Source organism: Ambystoma mexicanum, chromosome 7p, assembly GCF_040938575.1.
Source record: "Ambystoma mexicanum isolate Mex_15411 chromosome 7p, UKY_AmexF1_1, whole genome shotgun sequence".
NCBI classification, from domain to species: domain Eukaryota; kingdom Metazoa; phylum Chordata; class Amphibia; order Caudata; family Ambystomatidae; genus Ambystoma; species Ambystoma mexicanum.
Genome location: NC_090939.1, coordinates 383015306 through 383038551, shown reverse-complemented (window position 1 = coordinate 383038551; position 23246 = coordinate 383015306). Strand labels below are relative to the sequence as shown.

Genomic DNA, 23246 nt, shown 5'->3' with positions numbered 1-23246 from the left:
CCACGCCCCCTGTCTTCACCCTCGCCACTGGGGTGTTGTAGAGCACCTTAATCCATCGTATAAAGCGCTCGCCCAGTCCGAACTCCCTCAGAGTCTCGATCAACCATTCCCAGAATATTGAGTCGAACGCATTTATGGCGTCCAGTGAGAGCACAGCCAGGTCTTCGTTGCTCCCTGCAGATTGTGCTATGACATGTTGTAGCCTCCTCAGATTGGCTGTGGTGTTGCGCCCCGGGACAAAGCCGTTTTGGTCCTCGTGTATTATAGACCCGATCACCCTGGACAGCCTCTTAGCCAGTATGGTTGTAAGGATTTTGCTGTCGTAATTCAGCATTGCCAGGGGACGGTACGAGTCGCACTCATCAATGGGCTTGTCAGGTTTAAGCATAGGTATTATGAGTGTCTCTCTCATGCTGCCAGGTAGTATGCCGGTCTCATATGCCTCTACATATACTCCATGTAGAACCGGGGCTAAGATCTCCTCGTAGGCTTTATAGAATTCTGGTGTGAGGCCGTCGGTTCCGGGGGTCTTGCATGTAGAGAGGGACCTGATTGCTTCCGAGATGTCCTCCTTCGTGATGGCTTCTCCCAGCATCTCTCGCTGCTCCGAGCTCAGTTTGGGGAGACCCACTTCATCCAGGGTGTCTCGAATGTCTTCTATTGGGACCAGTTCGTCGTGGGCCTAGAGCTTAGCATAGAAGTTTGAGAAGACATCGTTAATTGCCTGCTGTGTCCTCTGGGTTACTCCGTGTTCGTCTTTGATTTCCTTGAGGGCTTGTCTCGGTTGCTCTTTCCTGCACAACCAGGCCAGTATCCTGCCCGGTTTGTCCGCCTCCTTGTGTGCCTTAGCTGTGCGTGTGGAGAAGTCGAATTTGGACAGCCTGTCCCAGGCGAGTCGGCATTTGTTCCTGATTTCTGCCAGCTTGGGTTCCCTCTCGATGGGTGGGGTCGGGCTGTTTTCCAGTCGCCTGATCTCCTCTTCCTTGGCCTCAAGTTCCCTCTTCAGTTGCCTCCTGATTCCACCTGCCTCTGCTATCACCTCGCCTCTGGTTACTACCTTCATTGCCTCCCAGAGCGTGCTCCATTTCTCAACTGACCCAGTGTTGATTCTTACGTATTCTTCCAGTTTTTCTCCTAGGGTGTCCTTGAAGGAAGGATCCGTCAGGGTCTCCGTGGGCATACGCCACATCGGGATGGGGGGCCTAGGGCCCTGCAAGCGTAGTTGCATGAGCAGGGGAGAGTGGTCCGAGATCGACCTGCCCAGGTAGTCCACAGAGTGCACCTGTGGGGTAAGTTCACCGTTGATGAAGAAGTAATCTATCCTGGTGTGGAGGCCATGCGGGGATGAGAAGAATGAGTAGGACCTATCGGCTGGATGAAGATCTCTCCAGATGTCGACCAGGTCCAGGTTTTCCACTGCGTTGCGAAGTGCCCTTGAGACAGAGTTGTTAGTGGTTTGTGGCGTCTTGGACCTGTCCATCTCTTCATTCATGACACAGTTGAAGTCGCCTCCCCACAGGAAGGCGTCTTCTCTGTGGTGCACTATTCTGGTGCATAGTTGTTTCAGGTGGGAAGGGACCCCGTGCTGGGGGAAGTATGAGTTTACTATACATATCCGTGTGTTCTCCAACATGCCCCACACCACTACATATCTTCCGTCCTTATCTGCTTCTGTTCCCATTTGGTGGAATGGTGTGTGTGGGCTTATCCATGTGTACACCCCCGTGCATATTTGGAGTAAGATGCGCCGCTGCCCTGCCCTCCCCAGTAGTCTGCTAGTTTGTGTGTGGCTTCTGCCAGGAGGTGTGTCTCCTGGAGCAACGCAATCGATACCTTCTTGCGCCTCAGGTAAGAGTGGACGCGATTTCTCCTTACATAGGATCCCATCCCCCTGACGTTCCATGTGATTATGTTAAGTGGTGATGCCATTGCTGGAGTACAGTTTCTGTCCTGGGCGGTCCCTTGCCTCTCCTGCGCTCGATCTCGTGTCGTTGGGTGCCGTTGCTTGCTCTAGTTCTGCGGATCGGCCGAGTGCTTCTCTCAGTGTCAGGTACTCATTCGTTACTTTGGTTGTTTCGGGTAGCGGGGCGGTCTCAACAGTAACACATAAAAAATAACTATAACTGGTGCACCCAGCTCCTGCCGGTGAGGTGCAGTGCTCAGGTGCTGTCGCGCAATCTGGCCCCATCTGGGTTTCCGGCGCGAGCAGGGTCGTGCTGGCAACGGGCCAGCACTGATCTTTCGGGGGTTGTCGTTGCGTGTCCATGTGTGGGAGGCCCGGCCGGCCCCGTAATCGTGTTGCACTCTCGTGTCATGCTGAGGTCCAGCATGCTCGTTGTATTGTGCTAGGTTGAAGTTCTGTGCGCGGATCAGGAGAAAAGGCGCTGGCTCCAGGTTATCGTGCTTTGCGGGCTGAGACGCTGTTGTCAGGGATAGGCTCTTCAGGGGCCTCAGCCAGATTGTTGTGTTCCATCCACATGGTGGCCGCGTCCGGGGTTTCAAGAAAAATCGCTCTCCCTTTGTAGATAACCTTTAGTCTGGATGGATACAGCAGCATGTATTTCAGGTTTAGTTGCCTCAGTCTGGCCTTGATTGGGACAAAAGAGTTCCTTGCCCTCTGCACCGACTGTGTATAGTCCGGGTAGATGGTAATTTTGGAGTTGTTTCTGTTGATCTCTCCGCCCTCCCTGGAGAATCTCAGGATCACTTCCCTGTCTCGGAAGTTGAGAACCTTCGCTATGATGGGTCGGGGATACGAGCCTGGGGGAGGCTTCTTCTGGAGTGATCTATGGGCTCTCTCTATAGCGAAACCCTGTGACAACTTCTCGGCCCCGATCTCCTGCTGAATTAGGGATTCTACATATGCGGTTGGGTCGGGAGTCTCTGTTCCCTCAGGGACGCCAAGGATCCTGATGTTATTTCGCCTGGCTCGTCCCTCCGCCTCCTCCGACCTAGCCTCTAGGATGTCCACCCTCCTCCTGAGATCTGCCACCTCGGCTTTAAGATCTTTCGTATCCTCCATGGTGTCTTTCTGGGCGAATTCGATGTTAGTGACACGTTCTGTCAGGTTGCGAGCATCTTGACGGATGAGCTGAATATCGGCCTTTACCTCCCCTATCTTGGTGTCTATGAATTCCTTTAGGGCCGCTATTGCCTCAAGTACTTGGCTGTTTGCGGGGTTCTCCCCCTGAGTGTCCTGCGGCGCCGTCCCCTTTGGGGTGGATTGGGCAGATGGGTGGACCTTGGTTGTGAGGAAGGGGTCCATTGTGGCCGCCTTGGGCTTGCTCCTCAGGGTGGACATTGTGGCGTTGTTCGATTGGCTGATACGCCTCTTCTGGCTGGGTTGCTGCGTGGGCCCCGCCAGTCCGTTTCGCCGGTGGCCCCACCTGCGGTGTTCCGGGTTGTCGTGGTAAGGAGTGTCCGCGGTGTGCTCCTCTAGATCTGGGGGATTCGTACTGCCCCAGGGTCCCTGATGTTTTGAAGTCAGTGGCGCCAGGTGCAGGGCCGTGCCCTGCCTGGGTGTGTTGGGCGTGATGTTGGCCCCGGGGGCCTGTTCTCCGCAAGGATGGCGGGCTGGGGGCGGCGTCGCAGTGTGTCCGGGTAGGCAGGACTCTCGGGGTCACCCCCGTTAGTTGTGGAGGCTAGTGGTGGAGGGCGTCATCCGCGGCCTCAGTGTGCTAGCCCCAGGGCGGGGGAGGCAGCAACCCAGGTAGGCCCAGGGACGCGACTCACCGCCTACGGGAACCAGCGCTGGCCCCAAGTCTTGGCCGCCTCTTCATCTGTCCTCCGCTGGGGGCTCCACGGGCTGTTGCGCGGCCCGGATGGGCCGGGTTGCAGGGCGCTGGGCCGCTGGTTCGCACGGTCCGCAGCGCCCAGCGCCGCGGTCCTCAGTCGGCGCCGGGAGCTCCAGAGGTTCCGTGCCGGGTCTCGCCGGGGGCGGCGTCGCAGTGTGTCAGGGTAGGCAGGACTCTCGGGGTCACCCCCGTTAGTAGTGGAGGCTGGTGGCGGAGGGCATCATCCGCGGCCTCAATGTGCTAGCCCCAGGGCGGGGGAGGCAGCAACCCAGGTAGGCCCAGGGACGCGACTCACCAGCGCCGGCCCCAGGTCTCGGCCGCCTCTTTATCCGTCCTCCGCTGGAGGCTCCACGGGTTGTTGCGCGGCCCGGATGGGCCGGGTTGCAGGGCGCTGGGCCGCTGGTTCGCACGGTCCGCAGCGCCCAGCGCCGCGGTCCTCAGTCGGCGCCCGGAGCTCCAGAGGTTCCGCGCCGGGTCGCCGGGTCTCGCCCTCTCCGGTCCGCCGAACTCCTCCAGGCGACAGGAGAGGGAGCGGCCGCTGATGGCGCTCCGCCTTCGCCGCTCAGGTCCGCAGCGTCAGTGCGCCGCGGCCGCCATCTTGCGCGTCGCACTCGGGGACGGGGGGGATGCCGGGCCAGAGCTCCCGCTCTGTCCCCGCCGTCCGATTTTCGTCGGGCTTGGCTGGGAAAGAAGGGGAATTGTCCCAGCTTCAAGTGAGTCCGCTTGTGTTCGGTTTTGCTGGTGGATGGACTCGCTAGTCAGGATCGGATTACGGGCTCGGCCGGAGCTCGGGATTCCAGCCTCCTCACTACATGAGCACCAGGCCACGCCCCCCTCGACCACTGATAACGGGGGTCTACAGCAAGCATTCAATGCCACATTACTCAAAAGCAGTAAAGTTATGGATTTGTTCCATGACATATGCACTATTCAGAAGCATGCTCTGTTACCCCCTTTCTTTGGCATACATATTCCACAAAAGCAGTGGAGAATGTGCTTTTGTGTGCACAAAGGACCATACACATCTGAAACCGCCAGGAACATCTAAACTCCACGGAGACTGCGGGGGCTGTCAGCAATTTGGGGGCTGTCTGTTTCACATTTTGAGCTGGATGGCTGTCGCTGCTCTAAAACCTCCAAGACACAGCAGGTTCTACTGCCGGGCCAGTAGAGCAGCACCTTCTGCCATGAACATTGCCTTTCTCATACATGTGAATTCAAGGCAGAGATTACCCTGAATGATCACTCAAGGCTCCTGAGAGGGAGTCTCTGCTTTTGTTCCCTCAAAGGATTTCCATGGTCTTCGCAGGAGTCATTCCCCAGCCGGGGCACCTGCCAAATTGCAGCATGTATTAGAGTGCTATAAACAAATCCACCTGCATTTAATATCAACTTAAAAGAAGTGATCGCTTCACTTGGGCCTTGACATCCCAGCATCAGCTACAAATATAACGATTCATCCACTTCATGAACCTATGTCGCACCTACAAAACCATTGACGGTCATATGTGCCACTACTTTACCAAAGTGCTACCACCCTACAAACCACCTCTGCAGCTACATTCACCATCGTAGAGCATTCTGGGTTCACACATGCAGCTTCTCGCTGCAAGAGAGGGAATATTCGATTCCTTCTATGTGATCAACAGAGAAAAAACAGAAGTACTGCAAAATACCATTACCAGGATGTACCAAATCAAAGTGTTGTGCCGCTGGGTAGTTACAATCCTTGTTCTAGATTTCCCTCATTGGTTGAAGAATGTAAACGTTCAGACTGCGTGTTGCACTGCCAGAATACTATTTGCTCCACATGGCTGCTAAACTATTAACCCCAAAAAAGTTTCACATGTATTGTGAAAATGTATTTTAGATGCGTTTTGATTTGAGGGTTTGTGTATTGTGTCACGTGCTTTTGCCATATCTGAAGGTTTTGCATTTCAAACATCTGAAAAAGCCATCCGAAGACATAGGCAGGAATGGTGATTATTCCAATACATTTAGTTCAGTATACATTACAATAATTTTGAATGCTGTCAGTTTTCTGAAAGACTTGTCATAAAGATACTCCAAGACGCTCCATGGTAAGCTACTTTACAGTTCCTTTATTCGATTACATCAGGTATCCATCCATAAGACCTTAAGATAGGAACTCACTGGCGACATATCTCCAACTGCCTGGGTTGGAACGCCAGCACCCTAAATTTCTATCATCCATCCATCCATCCATCCATCCATCCATCCATCCATCCATCCATCCATCCATCCATCCATCCTCCAAGTACAACACACCACCCTCCCTTACCAGACACACACACATCATTCACCCTCACACACCCAACTCCAAGCCTCACATTGACAGAACCATGAAACCTGCGAAATAGATGTGAGGCAGCACCAAACCCACAGCAGCAACCAAGAACAAGTGGGAGCCATATGCTCTCACCCACATACACCGGAATAAAGGCACCTCCCAAGCAAATGAACACCCCTCCCATGTCCACATCAAGTAAAACTAGATACACCACATACTAACACCACTCACCCTTCATACATTTAAAGAACTATGCTCTGTAAATACTACACATACACAGATGCCCAGGACCCACCTCCACAGGTAGTCACATCTCACTGAACCTACCTCCGTGTGTACCAACACTCGACCCATCTACATTTGTAGTCACTATTTCTCACATTTTTTGAGAGCAATAAAGCTGCTCTGTAACATGGCATACATGCAACATGACCCCACCTCCACGTGTAGTCCTATTCTCTTATACTCTGCGAGCACTCGCGCTCTATAGCAATTCTTGTTAGCTACTTGCATGCAATCCATCTGGTACCACACTGAACCAAACTCTCAGTGTGCTCCAACCCATATCTGGTATCGCACGGTAACACATTACAACCCAAATCTGGTACGACTCACATAGCACAAAATAGACATCTGGTACTACTCATGTAGCACAAAATCCACATCCGGTACTATTAACGTAGCACAAATCCAAAACCGGTACTACTTGCTGTAACACAAACTCAACATCCAGTACTACACATTTTAGCGCAAAATTATCATCCAGTAATACTCTTGTAGCAAAAAATACACGACATCCTTTCATCCAAGATATTCAATATGCACCTGGTTTCAGGCACTCTATCACATCATCCACTCTAACCACCTGGCACAACATCCCTGTGGTGGTGCACTATAATCCACATATGTCTCCATCACTCCAAACTATTACACTGGGACACACACAGGAAGTGGCACACAAAGAGGCATTTCTGACTAACACCTATTTCCTGACAGACCATTTGCTGCATTGTCCGTGTTAATTTACATTCGGGTTTTACAAATCCTATCATTACATATTTCTACTAAACTTTTAAATATCCATCCAATCCAATTCATTAAGCTTTTCTAAAGTACTAAAACCCTTGCTGTAGACGCAACATACACCTGCCGAGCCTGGAAAAAAAGAAACCGCATTTCCTGCTACCTGACACCACTCTAAACCGGGGAACCCTCACAATTGGTTATTATTGCATCATGCTCCGACACCACACATGTACTAACTGGGCACCACATTAGCTTACCATGCCCACACTTCACTTCCATACATTGTTCAGGTGCATGCATCGGCACACACACACCTCTATTATGATCCCAACACATCAAGTACTTGACATACTTCAAGTACTTTGTTCAAGTACACAATCTACTGCGGCTACGGCAGCACTAACCTGCAAATGCTAACAATTGTTAAGCGCTGACACATTACCTACTGTGGTTTTTAAGGCTCATTCCACTGCACACACAACTGTGTACCGCCAACTATAACAACCCTGTAACTTTACAACCTGCTCTCCAACATAACTGTAGGCTGTAACTTATTACTCGCAACTGTCTCTGCATACGTCAAGCATTAATCGAATTATCCATACTCACGCCTTCCCCAACTTCAGAAAACGTTCCCTGCACATCATCCATATCGGCATGAGTAAGACATCCGCAAGGACCTTCTTTTACTGCGCTCTATCCATATCTGCCCAGCACTGCTTTGGCCACATGCACCCGCCGAAGATCCTGCCCTTCTCTCTGCCCATGTGGAGTGCCATGCCTACTGAAGTTGCCTTGATCCAACGTATACTGCAGGTACAGAAGGAAGCCGTCGTGCTCTCTGGGACACAACCATGCAACAGAAGACCATGGCGGATTGGAAATGCTCCGTAGAGCCTTCCAACAAGATCAGGGACATGGTGTGGTTGTCCAGTAAGGATCTCCCAATCCAGAACTTGCCTACCAATCTGGCACCTCGTTTCTTGGAACCATTCTGCATCCTTGATTGTATCTCACCTGTGACTTTTCATCTGCAGTTGCCGGTTGGTTTGCATGTCCACCTGGTGTTCCTTTTTTCTTTGTTGAAGCCTTAGCAGGAAGACACTCATGACAATGGTCCATCTTGACCTCAGCCCCTCAACGTAGAACGCCTACCTGAGTATGAGATCCAGGACATTTGCGATTTCCGACTTTGCTATGGGCGTTTGAATTTCCTGGTGGACTTGAAGGGTTACGCTGCCTGTGATCGCTCGTGGTAACCAGCCTCCCAGATCCACACCCCCTAGTTTGTCCAGTGGTCTTCCCCCGGTCCCCTGACAGCCTGATACTCTGGTTTCTTCAGGGGGAGGGGTGTCATGCCACCCAAGCATGTCACCACCACAGCCCCTGGCATCCTACCTGGCAGGTTTACCAGTGCTGGCACCTGCAGTGCTGGAGTACTGGTGGGCAGGGTGGCAGTGGCAGGAGGAAGCCTGGCTCCTGGCCTGACCACAGAGGGAAGGCCAGCAGGCATGTCATGGGCGCCATGTTCTCTGTGCTGCTCATGCATGGGGGACGAGCACCACACTCCCATGCATGCGCAATTTGACGGGCATCTTCCTTTACCGCAGCAATGATGTTCTGAGCCAAATGCTTGGAGTACCAGACACAGAGGTATATTAGCCCTACTAATAAGAACACAGAGGTGTCTAACGCGTACCGTAGTCTGTCTGCATACTGCGTTAAGTACTACACAACCTCTCTTTCCTTCCTATTCTGCTCTGTGCTTCCTTTCCCCCACTCCTGTTTCATTCTCCTCTTGGTCCTGCCTGGCTGCTTGACCTGCCTCCCTCCAGAGGCCTTCCTCCTGGTCCATCGCCTCCAGTTGTCTTTGTGCCAGTGCTTCAGCTCATTATTCTACACCAAGCTTCCCCGGCCAGTGCTGGTCGTTGTCTCTATGCCATGTTAATCCAGGGAGCAGCACCGTGGCATTTGGAGCCAGCTTCTGAGCACCTGTCGAGGTACACACCTCATGGAGGGGGCTCGGGCGCTGGTCCCTTTGCCACACACATGGCCTAAAGGAAATCTGGATCACCTTGGAAGGTCTAAACCTGGGTTACCTCACTCACCCAGAATGACTGTGAAGACCAGGATCCTAGCAGAGACGAGACCAGGTACTTGACACAGCCACCCAAGAGTCGCTACAACTCTCCACTGCTCCACGCCTACCCTTTCTTGGTGATCAGTTATGATTTTGGCTTTACTCAATTTCACAGCCATTTTGTTGTAATGGAACCCTGATGCGAGGACTTATGTCCAGGGTTCCACATTCCGCTTCAGTTACCGTTGAAAGAGTGGCTGGGTGGCTGAGGTTCATGCTGCATCAAACTGGCTGTTCTGCATCTTATTACCGTGTATGCAGCTTTCTTTCACTGGCAACGAAGGTCCTAAAGCACTGCGTAGAAGACGAACCTCAGCCAGACTTTGAGATGGGCAGCCCTAGGCGCACCAGGCATTTCCCACTGCACCCCGCCTAGCTGCCATCGCAGGTTACTCTCCCCCTCATGGCCTAGGGGTAAAGAGTGTGCAGCTGCGTACCAGATTCCAGCCCTCCCTCTCGTGGATAAGGGACCGACAGGAAGCTGTCAGTGCTTTCTCCCAAAAGGAAGCAAGAGCGTGGCCGCGCTCTTTCTTGAGAAGCAGCAAACTCTGAGGAAAGGACCTTGCAAAGGGTGACCCGCGTAGTGGCCATCTTGAGTTGCCTAGCAACCACTGTAAACAAGTGTGCAATTAATTCGGGCACCTGCCTCGGCGGCCGTGCAGCCGTCCCCCCACCATCCTGCGTTGCCTAGCAACCAGTTATGGTCGAGGTGCTGCAAGGGACCAATCAAAGTATTGATCTTCAAAGGTATATTCTCCCCACAGCATTTGCATTTGACTTGGCACAAGTGTTTGAAGTCCTGCCTCTCAGCACAGCATAATCAGAATTACAATGCAGCAAAGCAGCGGCCGCCACCTGCATTCATGGCAAACCCTCGTGAACCCCCAACATCATGGGATCTTTGTATTCATGCCTTCTAGGTATATCTAAGAGCTGCAAGGGGCCCAAAGTACTCTGATGATGTGAAGGAAGCAGCATTGCTGAACTGTTTGCGGACAGAGAGTGTTCAGACATATTCAGGTGCAGGGGAAGGGGAAATGGTGGTGAGCATGTATGTGCATATCTTCAGAGAAGGATATAAACGACAAAAAGATTTGAAAGCCAGCAGTGTAAAATTGGCAGGATAATGTTATTTGTGTTATGTTTTCCATACCTTCCCTATAAAGGCATTTTGGATTTCATTGCACGGGAGTGCTGAATGTTCAATGGGGGTCATGCAAAACTGGTTTTGTCAAGAGCTCATAGAACCATAGCACAATGCTGAGCTTGGGAAATCTGACTGCAGTAAAAGGGTCTGTGACTTTACTCACCTCTGTCCTCTGCCCTCTTTTGTATGCACCTCACACTTTAGAGTCTCCCTTGAAAGTAATCCGACCGCCACGTGATTTACGTGATTTTTTGTTGCTTAAGAGCATTTACATTTGGGGTATTCTTCCAACTGTTTGTGTTTTAAGCTCGTCGAATGGACGAAACCCTTTGAAATTTTAGGCATCTTTGTGTACTTGTCGTCCTGAAAGCCCCAAGCAACCTCACTGAGAAACTTTGCATCTCTGGAGGTCTATGATCCACTAGAAGTAAGGATATGTGCAGGCCTGAACCCGCTGTTGCAGGAAAGCCTTCTCTGTCTATTCACCAAGAGTCTAAACCTCCTCCCTGTCAACCTCAGATTCGCCGCCTCACTTCTAAAGTTCAGGAATGAGCTCAAGATCCTCCTCTTCAGGCAATGGTTCCTCTCAAACACCCACACAGCTTCCACTCCACACCCTACACGAGACTGGGTGATCTGATCCCCACTATTTCCTACCTTGGTTGCTTGTGGTGCCCTTGCTGACAAATTACGCACCTTCTCCCTCGCCTGTTAGCTCCACACTCCCTTATTTCTCTGCTCCTCTCACCATGTTGTTCCACCTATGATTGTACAGCTCGCCATTGCTTCTTGAAGCTAGGTCCACGCTCAATAAATATAAATGTAATAATAATACAAATGAGAACGGAGCCCAGTGTGTATTGCATTCTCAGAAGTGTTTCATGCTTGAATCACTACCAAAGACACATTTCAAATATCAAATGATATGGCCATTACTATGTTTCCCAAATGCTCTTTGCTTTTATGCAAATTGCTACTAAACCACATTGTGCTATTTGTCTCCCTCCCCTTTCTCATAGGTGTTTTATTTACAGAATGAGGATTATTTAGTTACTAACTGACTGCATTGTTCATCTACTGTGTATTGTACCCATCTCTTAGATGACCGTTTCTACCACTTCGACTACACAACCTGTGCAGTGAGCCTCTCCCTCTACAGAGAACAAGTGAAATGAGCAGCAATAGGACCAATCAGCCAATACCAGTTCACTTATAACAGTTTAATCAGGAACATATAATTTCCTGAGTTGAGTTCATGTAATTCCTTTTAGGACATCTTTTGGCAATCAGTAGAACTGCAGACTTGCTGCTATAACAAGAGAGAAGTGTTTGAAAACATGGAGAAGAAATGGTGCAGTGCCACTGAGAACATATAGAAGTCCTCACAAGAAATCATTTGCAATACAGATTCCACTCTAAAACAAGAAAACAATGACCAATGTGCTCATGTTTTTGCCATCACATGAATAGAGATCCTTCAACAGTGCTCGTTTAGCAATTTAGTTTTGCCATGTGGGCCTGCATTGTGGTCGCCCGCATATTATGTATTCTTTTCATGAGCATGTATAAGTTATAAAAATATTAATGTATGCATTTTCTTTTAATGAATGTTGACTATTTCATATTTCTGTGGGTAGATTTCTAACCATTTTCTGCCATTGTATGGCATATTTCGTGGCATTTATGCACTGAAAGCGTGTTGTTTTGGATTTCTTTTAAGTGTGCATTAGGTTATTACCACTCCACACCACCATTTTCACTATGGAGTTTAAAACAGAGGTGTAAAATGGTGGTGGAAGTACCTTTGTGACTCCCTTTTGCACTCTGCAACGCAAAATGCCTAAACGCTGTCTGCCGTGTATGCATAGCAGGAAGTGTTTAAAATGGATTCCTATGAAATCCACCTGCTTTTTCGTCGTGTAAGAAGCAGGCACATTCCGTAGGGAATCCATTGGTTTTATGCCAATTTTTAGTATACAAATTTAGGTGGAACTAGAGATTCACAGGCCGATTCATGGAATTAATGTGCGCCGAAAAAACGGCGCACACGTGTGAAAACGTGCAATTCGCAGTGAAATAGCGAAAATCGCAGTGCAAGTGCGATTATCGCACAGAAAGCATCGCACATCAATTCATGGAAGTTTTGGATTTCTTTTAAGTGTGCATTAGGTTATTACCACTCCACACCACCATTTTCACTGTAGAGTTTAAAACAGAGGTGTAAAATGTTGGTGGAAGTACCTTTGTGACTCCCTTTTGCACTCTGCAACGCAAAATGCCTAAACGCTGTCTGCCGTGTATGCATAGCAGGAAGTGTTTAAAATGGATTCCTATGAAATCCACCTGCTTTTTCGTCGTGTAAGAAGCAGGCACATTCCGTAGGGAATCCATTGGTTTTATGCCAATTTTTAGTATACAAATTTAGGTGGAACTAGAGATTCACAGGCCGATTCATGGAATTAATGTGCGCCGAAAAAACGGCGCACACGTGTGAAAACGTGCGATTCGCAGTGAAATAGCGAAAATCGCAGTGCAAGTGCGATTATCGCACAGAAAACATTGCACATCAATTCATGGAAGTCCGTGCACGCGCAAAATGTGGGATGTGCGCTGAAAAAGTGCGTGGCGCACGCTGGCGCACGCTGGCGCACGCTGGCGCACAGGTCATCGAACGCCGTGCGATAAGGCCACAGCGAATTCGCACAGAGCGCGGCGGACATAACAAAAGTAGGCGTAACACGGGGCGTCACATGCAGAATGGGGAACAACTCGTGAAAATGTGGGCATCACGGGGGATGTACACGAGGCAAGTGCGCAGAACGCCCACACACTTGCCTACAACACGTATTCACGGAATCGAATAGGGAAAAACAGCGCACGGCCAAAGACGCGCACAGCCCCATACATGTCCGCCACACGAAAGCAGGCGGTAGCGTCCCTGCGCAGGAAAAAAATGTGTGCCAAAGTCCTACACGCGCGAGAAGGCCCACACGCGATCGGGCCTGGGGGAGCGTGTGCGTGTATTTCAGAGGTGCGCGAGAAGTTTCACACGCGATCGGGCCTGGGGGAGCGTGTGCGTGTATTCCAGAGGTGCGCGAGAAATTCCACACGCGATTGGCCTGGGCGCGTGTATTTCAGAGGTGCGCGAGAGATTCCACACGCGATTGGCCTGGGCGCGTGTATTTCAGAGGTGCGCGAGAAGTTCCACATGCGATTGGCCTGGGCGCGTGTATTTCAGATGTGCGCGAGAAGTTCCACACGCGATTGGCCTGTGCGCGTGTATTTCAGGTGCTTGCAGGTGTTTTCACATGCGATCGGGCCTGGGGGAGCGGGGTACGTGTATTTTAGGGGCTCGCGGGTGTTTTTACATGCGATCGGGCCTGGGGGAGCGGGGTACGTGTATTTCAGGGGCTCGCGGGTGGTTTTGCACGCAATCGGGCCTGGGGGAGCAGGGTACCACTCACCGTCTGCCTTGCGTGTAGAAGAACGCGTAGCCAACACCCACCCGCTGTGAAGTAATAGCGTGTGAACCCCAACGCCTGCAAGACACACGCACCGCACCCCACGAAAAGCAACGCCCGTGCGCGATACGTCACAGACACGCATACGCGCTAAGGGCCTTTGGTCCAATGGAATCGCGTATGCGTGCTGACGCGCTTACGCGCTAAGGGCCTTTCCTCGATTCACACGCTGACGTGCAGAATTTTCACGTGCCAAATCACTCCGTATCAAGCTGGCCACGCGTAAGCACACGGAAGACCACGCTCCTGCCCAGAAGGCTGAACTACTGCCCCCGAGAGCCCCGAGCACGCTCCCACCTGCCATCTGCTGCCGCCTGACTGCCTGCTGCCCACATGCCCTGCCATTTGCTGCCTGCACATCAGCCAGGGGTGCTGTTGCTGTGACCACCCCTGCTGGAAGACTCCCGACTGGGATTCCATCGCTCCACAGCCCAGCCCCAGGACCCAGTTGCCCACCCACTCCTGCCTCTGGGGTTGTCATGTCGGGCACTGCAACATCTGGCACCACTGACAACCCCCGGCCAGAGAGGCAGAAGGGCACCAGCTTCAGTGCCACCGAAGTTGGTGTCCTGGTGGAGCAAGTCCTGGGGCAGTATGTTGCCCTCTTCGGAAGTTCCCGCACCGAAAAGGAAGGACGGACTCGGATCTGGACTGACATCGTGACTGCCATCAACGCGGAGGGAGAGGCAGTCCGTGACTTCCAACATGTCAAGAAGCGCTGGGAGGACATCAGGTCCAGTACCCTGAACAAGGCCCGGCGCCTCTTGAAGGCAGCGGATGCCAAGGGGCGCCGGGGCCACTTGTCAGAAGTTCAGATGAGGGTCCTGGAACGCATATCCCCAGCGCTCCATGTCCAGGTCCTTGAGAGGCAGACCCGTCTGGAGTCGAGCGGTAAGTGTACATGCATCCTGATTGTGAGCTGTGCGTGTGGTGATGTTTCAGTAGTGTGCAGGTTGCACATATGTTTGTATGGGGTTGAGTATGGGTGGGGGTGTACAGGGCTGTGGGGCTAACACATGCGAGGGCTGTAATGTGTGAGACATGGATGGTGCTTGTGTGTGTAGGCTTGCATGCCAGATGGAGTTGTGTGGGCACACATGTTTGGATGAATGTGTATGTAAGTATGTCTGTGATGTCACGCATGTATGTTGTTTTCAGCTGCATGTATCAGCACTGTGTACATGTGCATTTGTGTGTATTTGACAAGGGTGCAACAGTGATGCAACATGGATGCATGTGACAGCGGGATGTGGAAGCCTGATTGGCAGATGTGACATGGATGCCCATCTGTACACTGCGACACTTGGCAGAGCTGTACACATGTATGCAAGTGTGGTGGTGTGTGTTCATGTGTGGTGCACTTCCTGTGTTGCATGTGATGTCTGGCTTAGCTTTGCCTGCTCATGCTGTTGTATGGGTATGGATGGTGCTGGCAGTTGCGATATGGCTGTGGTATGACTCATGTGTGCGAGTTGAAATGACATGTGTGTTGGGGATTGTGATGGCATGTCTGAGGTTTGCCAATGCCACTCATGTACAACTGTCATGTGTGTATGTGTCCATTGTACAGTGCCCTGATGCCTGTGTTTTATTTCTCCCTGTCTGCAGCGTCAACTGATGAAGAGGGCGGAGAAGGTGCTGTGGAGCACAGCGGCTCCCCTCCCATGTTGTCATCTCGTCGGGGAGTGAGGAGTCCGGTGCCGCGTCCCAGGCCGCAGCTGCCGGGGGGAGGTCCAAGAGGCGGAGGTTGGAGTTGGACTCCTCGGCAGCAGAAGGGGCAGCTGGGACCCCACAGGGCCCAACGGGGGAAGATGGCACGGAGTCATCCAGGTTGGTGGGGGGTTTGGTGGAGGAGGAGGCCGTGCAAGCAACAGAGACGGGGTCTGGAGGCGGGGATCCCACTGGTGCTAGTGGTGCAGTGCAGGACCAGGGAGAGGAGGCAGCACAGCCCGCCGCGGAGGTGCCTGTGTGCAATCCTGTCCCTGATCCTGTCCCTGCATCATCTTGCACCAGCAGGGATGCCTACGTCCAGACCCGTTTTCAGGCAGGGGATGAGCAAACGACAACTGGCCTTCCTCTGCCTGCGGACATGGCTATCCGGGTCCGGGTTGAGCCTGTCCTTACTGGTGTGGCGTTGCGCCAACGGGCCATGCAAGGTGACCTGCAGTCTTTTCATGAGGAGACTGCACGTCATCTCGAATGGCTCGTTGACCACGTCAGCCTGCTGGGACAGATCACCCAAGCCGGATTCCTCCGTTTGATGGGGCTTGCTACGACCCCCTCCTCAACTGAACCCCCTACGCGCCAGTCGTCCTCCGTGCCATCTTCCCACCCATCCGTCTCCTGGGTGCCCTGTGGAGCTGCCTCTGACGGTGCGGCCAGGCTGGTGGAGGAGTCATCTCTGCCACAGTCGGGAGTCGGACGTCCAGCAGGGGTGGCCACATCAACGACTGCACCCCAGCCAGCGGAGGATGTGCAAGCAGCAGGAGGCAGTGCACGGACAGAGGCACAGCAGCAGCGTGGTGGGAGCCATGAAGGCTCGGGGCCTTCAATATCGGAGGGGCAGGCATCGGCCGGAGGGCAGGAGGACCCAGGACAGAGAGTGTCTTCCGTGTGGCAGCGGTTGGGCCACGCCATAGATGCGGAGCGGCAGCGGGCGGAAGAGGCACGGCTCACAATGGTCAGGGGGGGACTCCATGCGGAGGGCCCTGAGGCGGGCCGAGTGCCTCGAGGCAATCCGCAGGGGGTTGGAGGTAGACACATCGACGGCCCTGCAGACCCTCGGGGCCATGGAGGAGGACCGCCTCCGGGACATTGAGCAGGAGTTCGATGATGCCCTGGGCCGGGACATCCAAAAGTGAGCCGTCAGACTAGCCCGCTGCCCTTGTACATAGTTATGTAGGTAGTGTTAGGTTTCCTTTGTTTTTTGATTTATTTTGGACCTTTTGGACATTGCCACATTTTTGTATATAGTTTATTTTATTAGTTAGTGTTGTTAGATAGGTTTCATTTGTTTTGTTGGGATAATGGACCCTGGCTTGTTTGTCTGTACATAGTTCACTGTTGGATTTTATTTTTCTTTCACGATTTACCCATGGAGCAATGACTTTCAATTATTATTTCCCATTGGATTTTCTTTTGTGGACAGTGACTTTGGACACCATTACTTTGGATTATGATTTTTGGTTTTGCTTTTTTTCACGGACAAGCTTCTTTTCATTTTTGTACATTCCCATTTCTGTTTCTTTATTTTTGAATCTATTTATGTTTCCTTTAATACATATTTTTTTTATCGAATTTCAATGTTTAGTATCATCTCATTGGTTTCATGCATATCATGATATGGGTTTTGAGATTCACTGACACCCATTGGGTGTATGTGAGGGACATGTGTTTGTTTCGAAACTTGCAATTGGTGTTCTGTCACGTAATTGCCATTTCTGAGTGGGTGGATGCGATACTTGGGTGGGTATTTTGCATTTGGAGGCTGACCATAGGGACCAGGGATCTAGATTGTGATGACATGTTGGCTGGGGAACATGAGTTGGGGCCTGCTGGCAGGTGCCCCACAGTGTTGGGGGGTGGGGGTGGTGGGGAACATGAGTTGGACATGGGTGGGGGCCTGCTGGCAGGTGCCCCACAGTGCTGGGGGGTGGGGGTGGTGGGGAACATGAGTTGGACATGGGTGGGGGCCTGCTGGCAGGTGCCCCACAGTGCTGGGGGGTGGGGGCGGTGGGGAATATGAGTTGGACATGGGTGGGGGCCTGCTGGCAGGTGCCCCACAGTGCTGGGGGGTGGGGGTGGTGGGGACATGAGTGGGACATGAGTGGGGGCCTGCTGGCAGGTGCCCCGCAATGCTGGGGGGTGGGGGTGGTGGGGACATGAGTGGGACATGAGTGGGGGCCTGCTGGCAGGTGCCCCGCAATGCTGGGGGGTGGGGGTGGTGGGGACATGAGTGGGACATGAGTGGGGGCCTGCTGGCAGGTGCCCCGCAATGCTGGGGGTGAGGGTGCAAGGGGACATGAGTTGGTGATCATTAGTGCAAGGAGACATGTGCCTTTGCTGGGGGGCATGCCCATGTTGGGTGGCCTGCCTGCGGGACATGACCAGGGATGCAGGGTAGTCCCCTGTGGTGTGGGCTGCCTGCAGGGGCCGTGGAGGGTGTACAAGGAACACCTGGGAGGACCCACACTGCCAAATCACATGTAGGACTCCCCGGCACCCCTGAAATACACGTACCCTGCTGAAATCGCATGTGAAACTTCCCGCGCACCCCTGAAATACCCGCACGCAGCCCAATCGCGTGTAAAACTTCTCGCGCACCTCTGAAATACACGCGCCCAGGCCAATCGCGTGTGGAACTTCTCGCGCACCCCTGAGATACACGCGCCCAGGCCAATCGCGTGTGGAACTTCTCGCGCACCTCTGAAATACACGCACATGCTCCTCCAGGCCAATCGCGTGTGGAACTTCTCGCGCACCCCTGAAATACACGCGCCCAGGACAATCGCGTGTGGAACTTCTCGCGCACCCCTGAAATACACGCACCCAGGCCATTCGTGTGTAGAACTTCTCGCGTACCCCTGAAATACACGCACCCAGGCCATTCGCGTGTAGAACTTCTCGCGCACCCCTGAAATACACGCACATGCTCCCCCAGGCCCGATCGCGTGTGAATCTTCTCGCGCACGCGTGTTCCCGACACCCGTAATACGCATTCCCCGCTTTGCGTTTGCTATTTGCCAGTCCGGTAAACTGGTACAGTGTTGGCGCAGCCCTTTGCAATGGTTTTGCGATCTTGATGGCTTCTCCTTGCGCGAGGGCGTTCTTGGGGGCGTAACTGGCGCTGCTGCAGGGTCGCTGCGCCACTCTGCGCCACGTCTGCTTTTGGAGGCAGGAATCCATGAATACGCTGTGCACGGAAATTTTTATCGCACGCGGCTGGCGCAGACATTCGCACGGGCATGATGTGCGCCAGCCGCGGCGACACTTTTGTGAGGAATTACATGAATCGGCCTGTCAGACTTAGAGTCAACTACTAGAATCATTTTGTTAATTTTCAAGTAATTATTATTGAAATGACACTCACTTAGAAGATGTGTTGATTTTGGGTGGTAGAGATGGAGTTAGTGGATATGCAATAGCTATTCAAAATTGATAAGTATGTTTAAAATAATCTTGTGGGGCTGAATCAAAGCAGTGAAGGTTACATTTGGAAAGTGATGACTTCTTTCTGTTTAATTAATACATTACCAAAATATTTAACAAGATAAAACACATCTCACTGAAGATTGAACATGGCCATTTTGTTGTGTACATTTTACATTTGGAATGTTCCTGGAAGATGGGTACATAATGAAAAATACATGTACTCATGAAAAACAACTTATGTTCCAATGGATGGCTCATTATAAGCATAAGATAAGAGCTGATAGCGAGCGGCCACCTGATACATGTATTTTGTATATTTGTATAGCAGTCCTCTTTAGTTTGAAGCACTTGCCCGCTTAGTTTAAGGTTACCTTTGTAAGTCACTTGCTTTCTTACATATATATTTTCCGGTATGTTTTGTTTTGACCCTGCTATGTGTTTCACTTTTTTACACCCTCAAAAACGTACTCACCATTTGTTCTCATCTTTGTGCTATTGTACAGGCACCTTTTGTGGGAATGCCTCCCTAGTTGTAAATGTGTTATTGTAAGTAATTTCTGATCGATATTGATATCTTTTTTTCAAATAAATAGAAATACAAAATACAATATTTGTATTTGCTTCTTTTCAAATGCATTTGGAAAGTGCCAGCATATGTACCCTATTCGCATAAGTCATTTTACTTTTCACCAACTTATTCACGATACACCGATGCAAGGGTTTGGAAAAATAAAGCATAGGGAAATCACTTTCCATAAGTTCTCACTCAAATTGAGATTTTGCTGTAGAAAGAAGATTAAACAGTGGCGAGTGTCTGAACCAAGAAGTATGGCTAAAAGTAATTAATTCAACATCCTTAAAAGTAATACAGTGACATCTAAAAAATGTAATACTGTTACTTCATGTTCTAAATCTGCAAGATATGCTATCAGGAATATGATTTAAAGGATGGAAACAAACACGACATTACCTTGATTTTGAGGGAGTCAGTGTCGTAAGGGCTTGGTGTGAAGTCTGTATGAACTTTGGCTCGACCACAGAACGGGCCAGTGTATGGGACATCCTCATCAAGCCTGAAGCTATCGCGATTACTCGTTCCATCTGAACAACTTGTTACACCGCCTAATTTAGGAAAAAAAATCAAAATTGTGAATCTTCATTGTTATTAAATAACCTTTCCACATCAAATATCAATTAAATTATTTGTAACAACAATATATGAAACACATGTTATGGGATAAAGAGGATGTACATCAAACTGAAAAGAGAAGTTGACGAAACCAGGCCTGAAATGGGCATGTGTCTTGCAGAGTCACCTGCTGACTGGCTCATTATGTACATTGATTTACATTGTAGATGCACAACACTTTACCCACTACCCAGCACAGAGGAAAGAGAAGGAAGGTGTTTTCTGACCCACTATCATATTATGGTGGAGCCTCCAGTAAGCTTTTGAGGGAATCCGTAGTCCTTCAGCTCCAAGGATGCTGATTGAGTCTTGCTTGATGCTCTGGGTCACAATGCGTGTAGAACACGAAGAAAAAGGTTATGCATAGAAGGGCCAGAGATATGTCTTCATGGATGATTGGCCTCATTATGAGGTTGGCGGTAACCCATTGGTGGTACTGGTGGGTTGCTGCCAACCCCGCACTGATCCCACTGCCTGATATCCTGGTGCCACCGGGATATTACAAGTGGCATCAGAACGGTAAATCCCCATTCCCATGGAGTACTTACTACAGGACTCCATGGGAATAGGGACACTGAAGCACCAGCACCGTTGCTAATGGTGCCAGTGCTTCAGTGATAGACATGTTTTCATGATTTCCCAGCAGGTCAGGCCTGCTGTGGGATCCCTGCCCCTACCAGCATTCTCTGAGTATGGCGGTCCGGAAGGGGTGCCTGTATGTTGCTACCGGCACCCGTATTTCCAGATCGCCATACACGTAATGATGCCCAATGTCTTCCTCGACTTAAATGCAAAGTTGGAAAAGCAATCACAGAGTCAGAGAAATGCCTAATCACAAATACCTCATGTCCAAGAGAAGTAGCTCAATAACGTATATCCCTGCTTGTCACAAAAGCTGGGGTAAAAAAGCAGGATTCCTTTCAGATGTGAAAAAGATATACATTGTTTACAATGAAGAATGAGCACTAGTAGAAGGGTAACACAGGACTCTGGCCTTGAGTCAAAAAGTGAGGCGAAGGCCTTTATCTTGAGTTGGGATGGAAGTGGACTTGGTACTGTCATATGAGAGAGTACATTTTGCAAGAAGAATGAGGATATCAAAGATGAGAGACTGAACAACATAGGAAAAAATAAAGTTGATCATGGAGAAGTGTGGAAGCAAACAAGTGAAATATAAGATCGAAAAACTACTGTAAATCAACATGCACATAGGGGAAGATAATCGAAATAAACAGATGGCTCTTTGACAACAAACCCAAAACTGACATGTAATTTATTGTGAAAAAAGAGGAAAGCATGCATAGCATTCACACCAAAAGAGTGGGGCTCCAGACATTGCAAATATTCTCTATGACTATCATTGCTCTGTGGGAGACATGCCTGGAAGAACCCAGGTAGCTCCTAGCATGCATAACTGAGGGAATTAGGCACAGAAACCAAAAGGAGCCAGGAAACACAGGTGACCAAATGGAAGTTGACAGCTAGACCAAAACCCTAACATAATCAACTCTTTTTTATGTGGCACTGTGTTTTGAATAGAATTAGGACATCGCACACGGACACCTGAAAATGTATTGCTTTTCCCATACTTCGCTGCCATTACACCGTCTGATTAAAATGTTGAAAATACAGTCTTTTTACTTGTATCCTTCAGAACAAAACACAAACTTTACCCTGCCTTAAATATAGTGCACGCACACAATACTACAGAGTATGCATGGAGTGGGTGCCAGTCTCTATATTTATTTCAGGAGCTTAATCATTCCTGTTTTAAAAATGCTGTCTTTCTCTATGCTATCTTTTAGGTTAATCACACCTTTCTGTGATACAGCTACTTTAACACAAGAATCGAGATTAGCTTTCATGGACAGAAGAATCTAGATAATCTTTCATGGGCAGGATCTGATGCCTATGAGTACCTCTTTATTTCTATGAGAAACAATTTCTGGGTCCTCTTTTCTGATGTCTTAGTTTCCCTTCCGAGAGGCATATACAGCAGCACAGTTTTAAACCTGATTTGGGGGATCTAGGTTTCAGAAAAGGTACCTTATTTGCTGTTTTGAGAGATCACAGTCTCGTTCATCACCAGTACCATACACACCGATCTTTTAAGAGGGTAATTTCTAGAAATATTTTACATACTCAGTCACCTGCCTTAGGTACAGCTATCTAGCATTCATTCTGACATCCCCACTTCAGTCTGTGTCAGCTCCTCTTACCCGTGGAGCACAACAACTGCCAGTGAGTGCAACCTCACTGCTAGGTAAGCAGTCACTCTAAAGGTAAGATTTCACACATAACCATCCGAGTTTTGTCCTTATGCTTTGTTTCTTGTGAGGACAGCATATGGAGAACCACTCCTCTAACCTCAGAATTAGGGCTCCAGGGGACCCCCTGTCTCACTGCCACTTTGTGGCCTATAACTGGCACACATGCATTGCTTCTCAGCCCGTCAGCCCTCGTTGATGTGCTGGGCTGGGAAGAGACCTGTTATGTCTGCTCAGGTGTGTGAGGAAGGCATGGTATCACAAGGAGCACGAGGACTGGGAAGAGACCTGTTATGTCTGCTCAGGTGTGTGAGGAAGGCATGGTATCACAAGGAGCACGAGGACACAAAAGATACACATCACCAGTTCTATTTACTTCAAAAGGGGGTTGGAAGAACTCCTGTCGTGCCCTAACACTAAAGATGGGAGCACACTCTACCATCTAAATAAAAAATAAAACAGTGCTAGTCCCTCGTAGGTCCAAAACAATAACAATTAAACTAGAAAACATATTGCCTGCCCTCACTCTAAAACCATACAAGTGAAATAGGGAAATGTAATGCAAGCCAAAAATCAGCGGGAACCAAAAGAATGTCAGAATGGCATATAAAGATTCTTGCCCACGTTGTATAGCACGTGGGTGGGGTGCAGCACTTGATGTATGGTCATACTCTGCTATGCGAGTACACCTGGGGTCACT

At 50.3% G+C, this 23246-nt stretch overlaps 1 protein-coding gene across 4 annotated transcripts in view; it reads right to left on the bottom strand.

Annotated features, from left to right (window-relative positions):
• The window catches only part of SAMSN1 (SAM domain, SH3 domain and nuclear localization signals 1), a 1266558-nt gene that overhangs the window by 130937 nt on the left and 1112375 nt on the right, over positions 1–23246 (bottom strand). For all 4 annotated transcript variants that reach the window (XM_069636417.1, XM_069636418.1, XM_069636419.1 and 1 more), the window contains one exon: positions 20061–20212. In XM_069636417.1, the coding sequence (XP_069492518.1) occupies positions 20061–20212 (152 nt within the window). The remainder of the gene's footprint in view (positions 1–20060; positions 20213–23246) is intronic.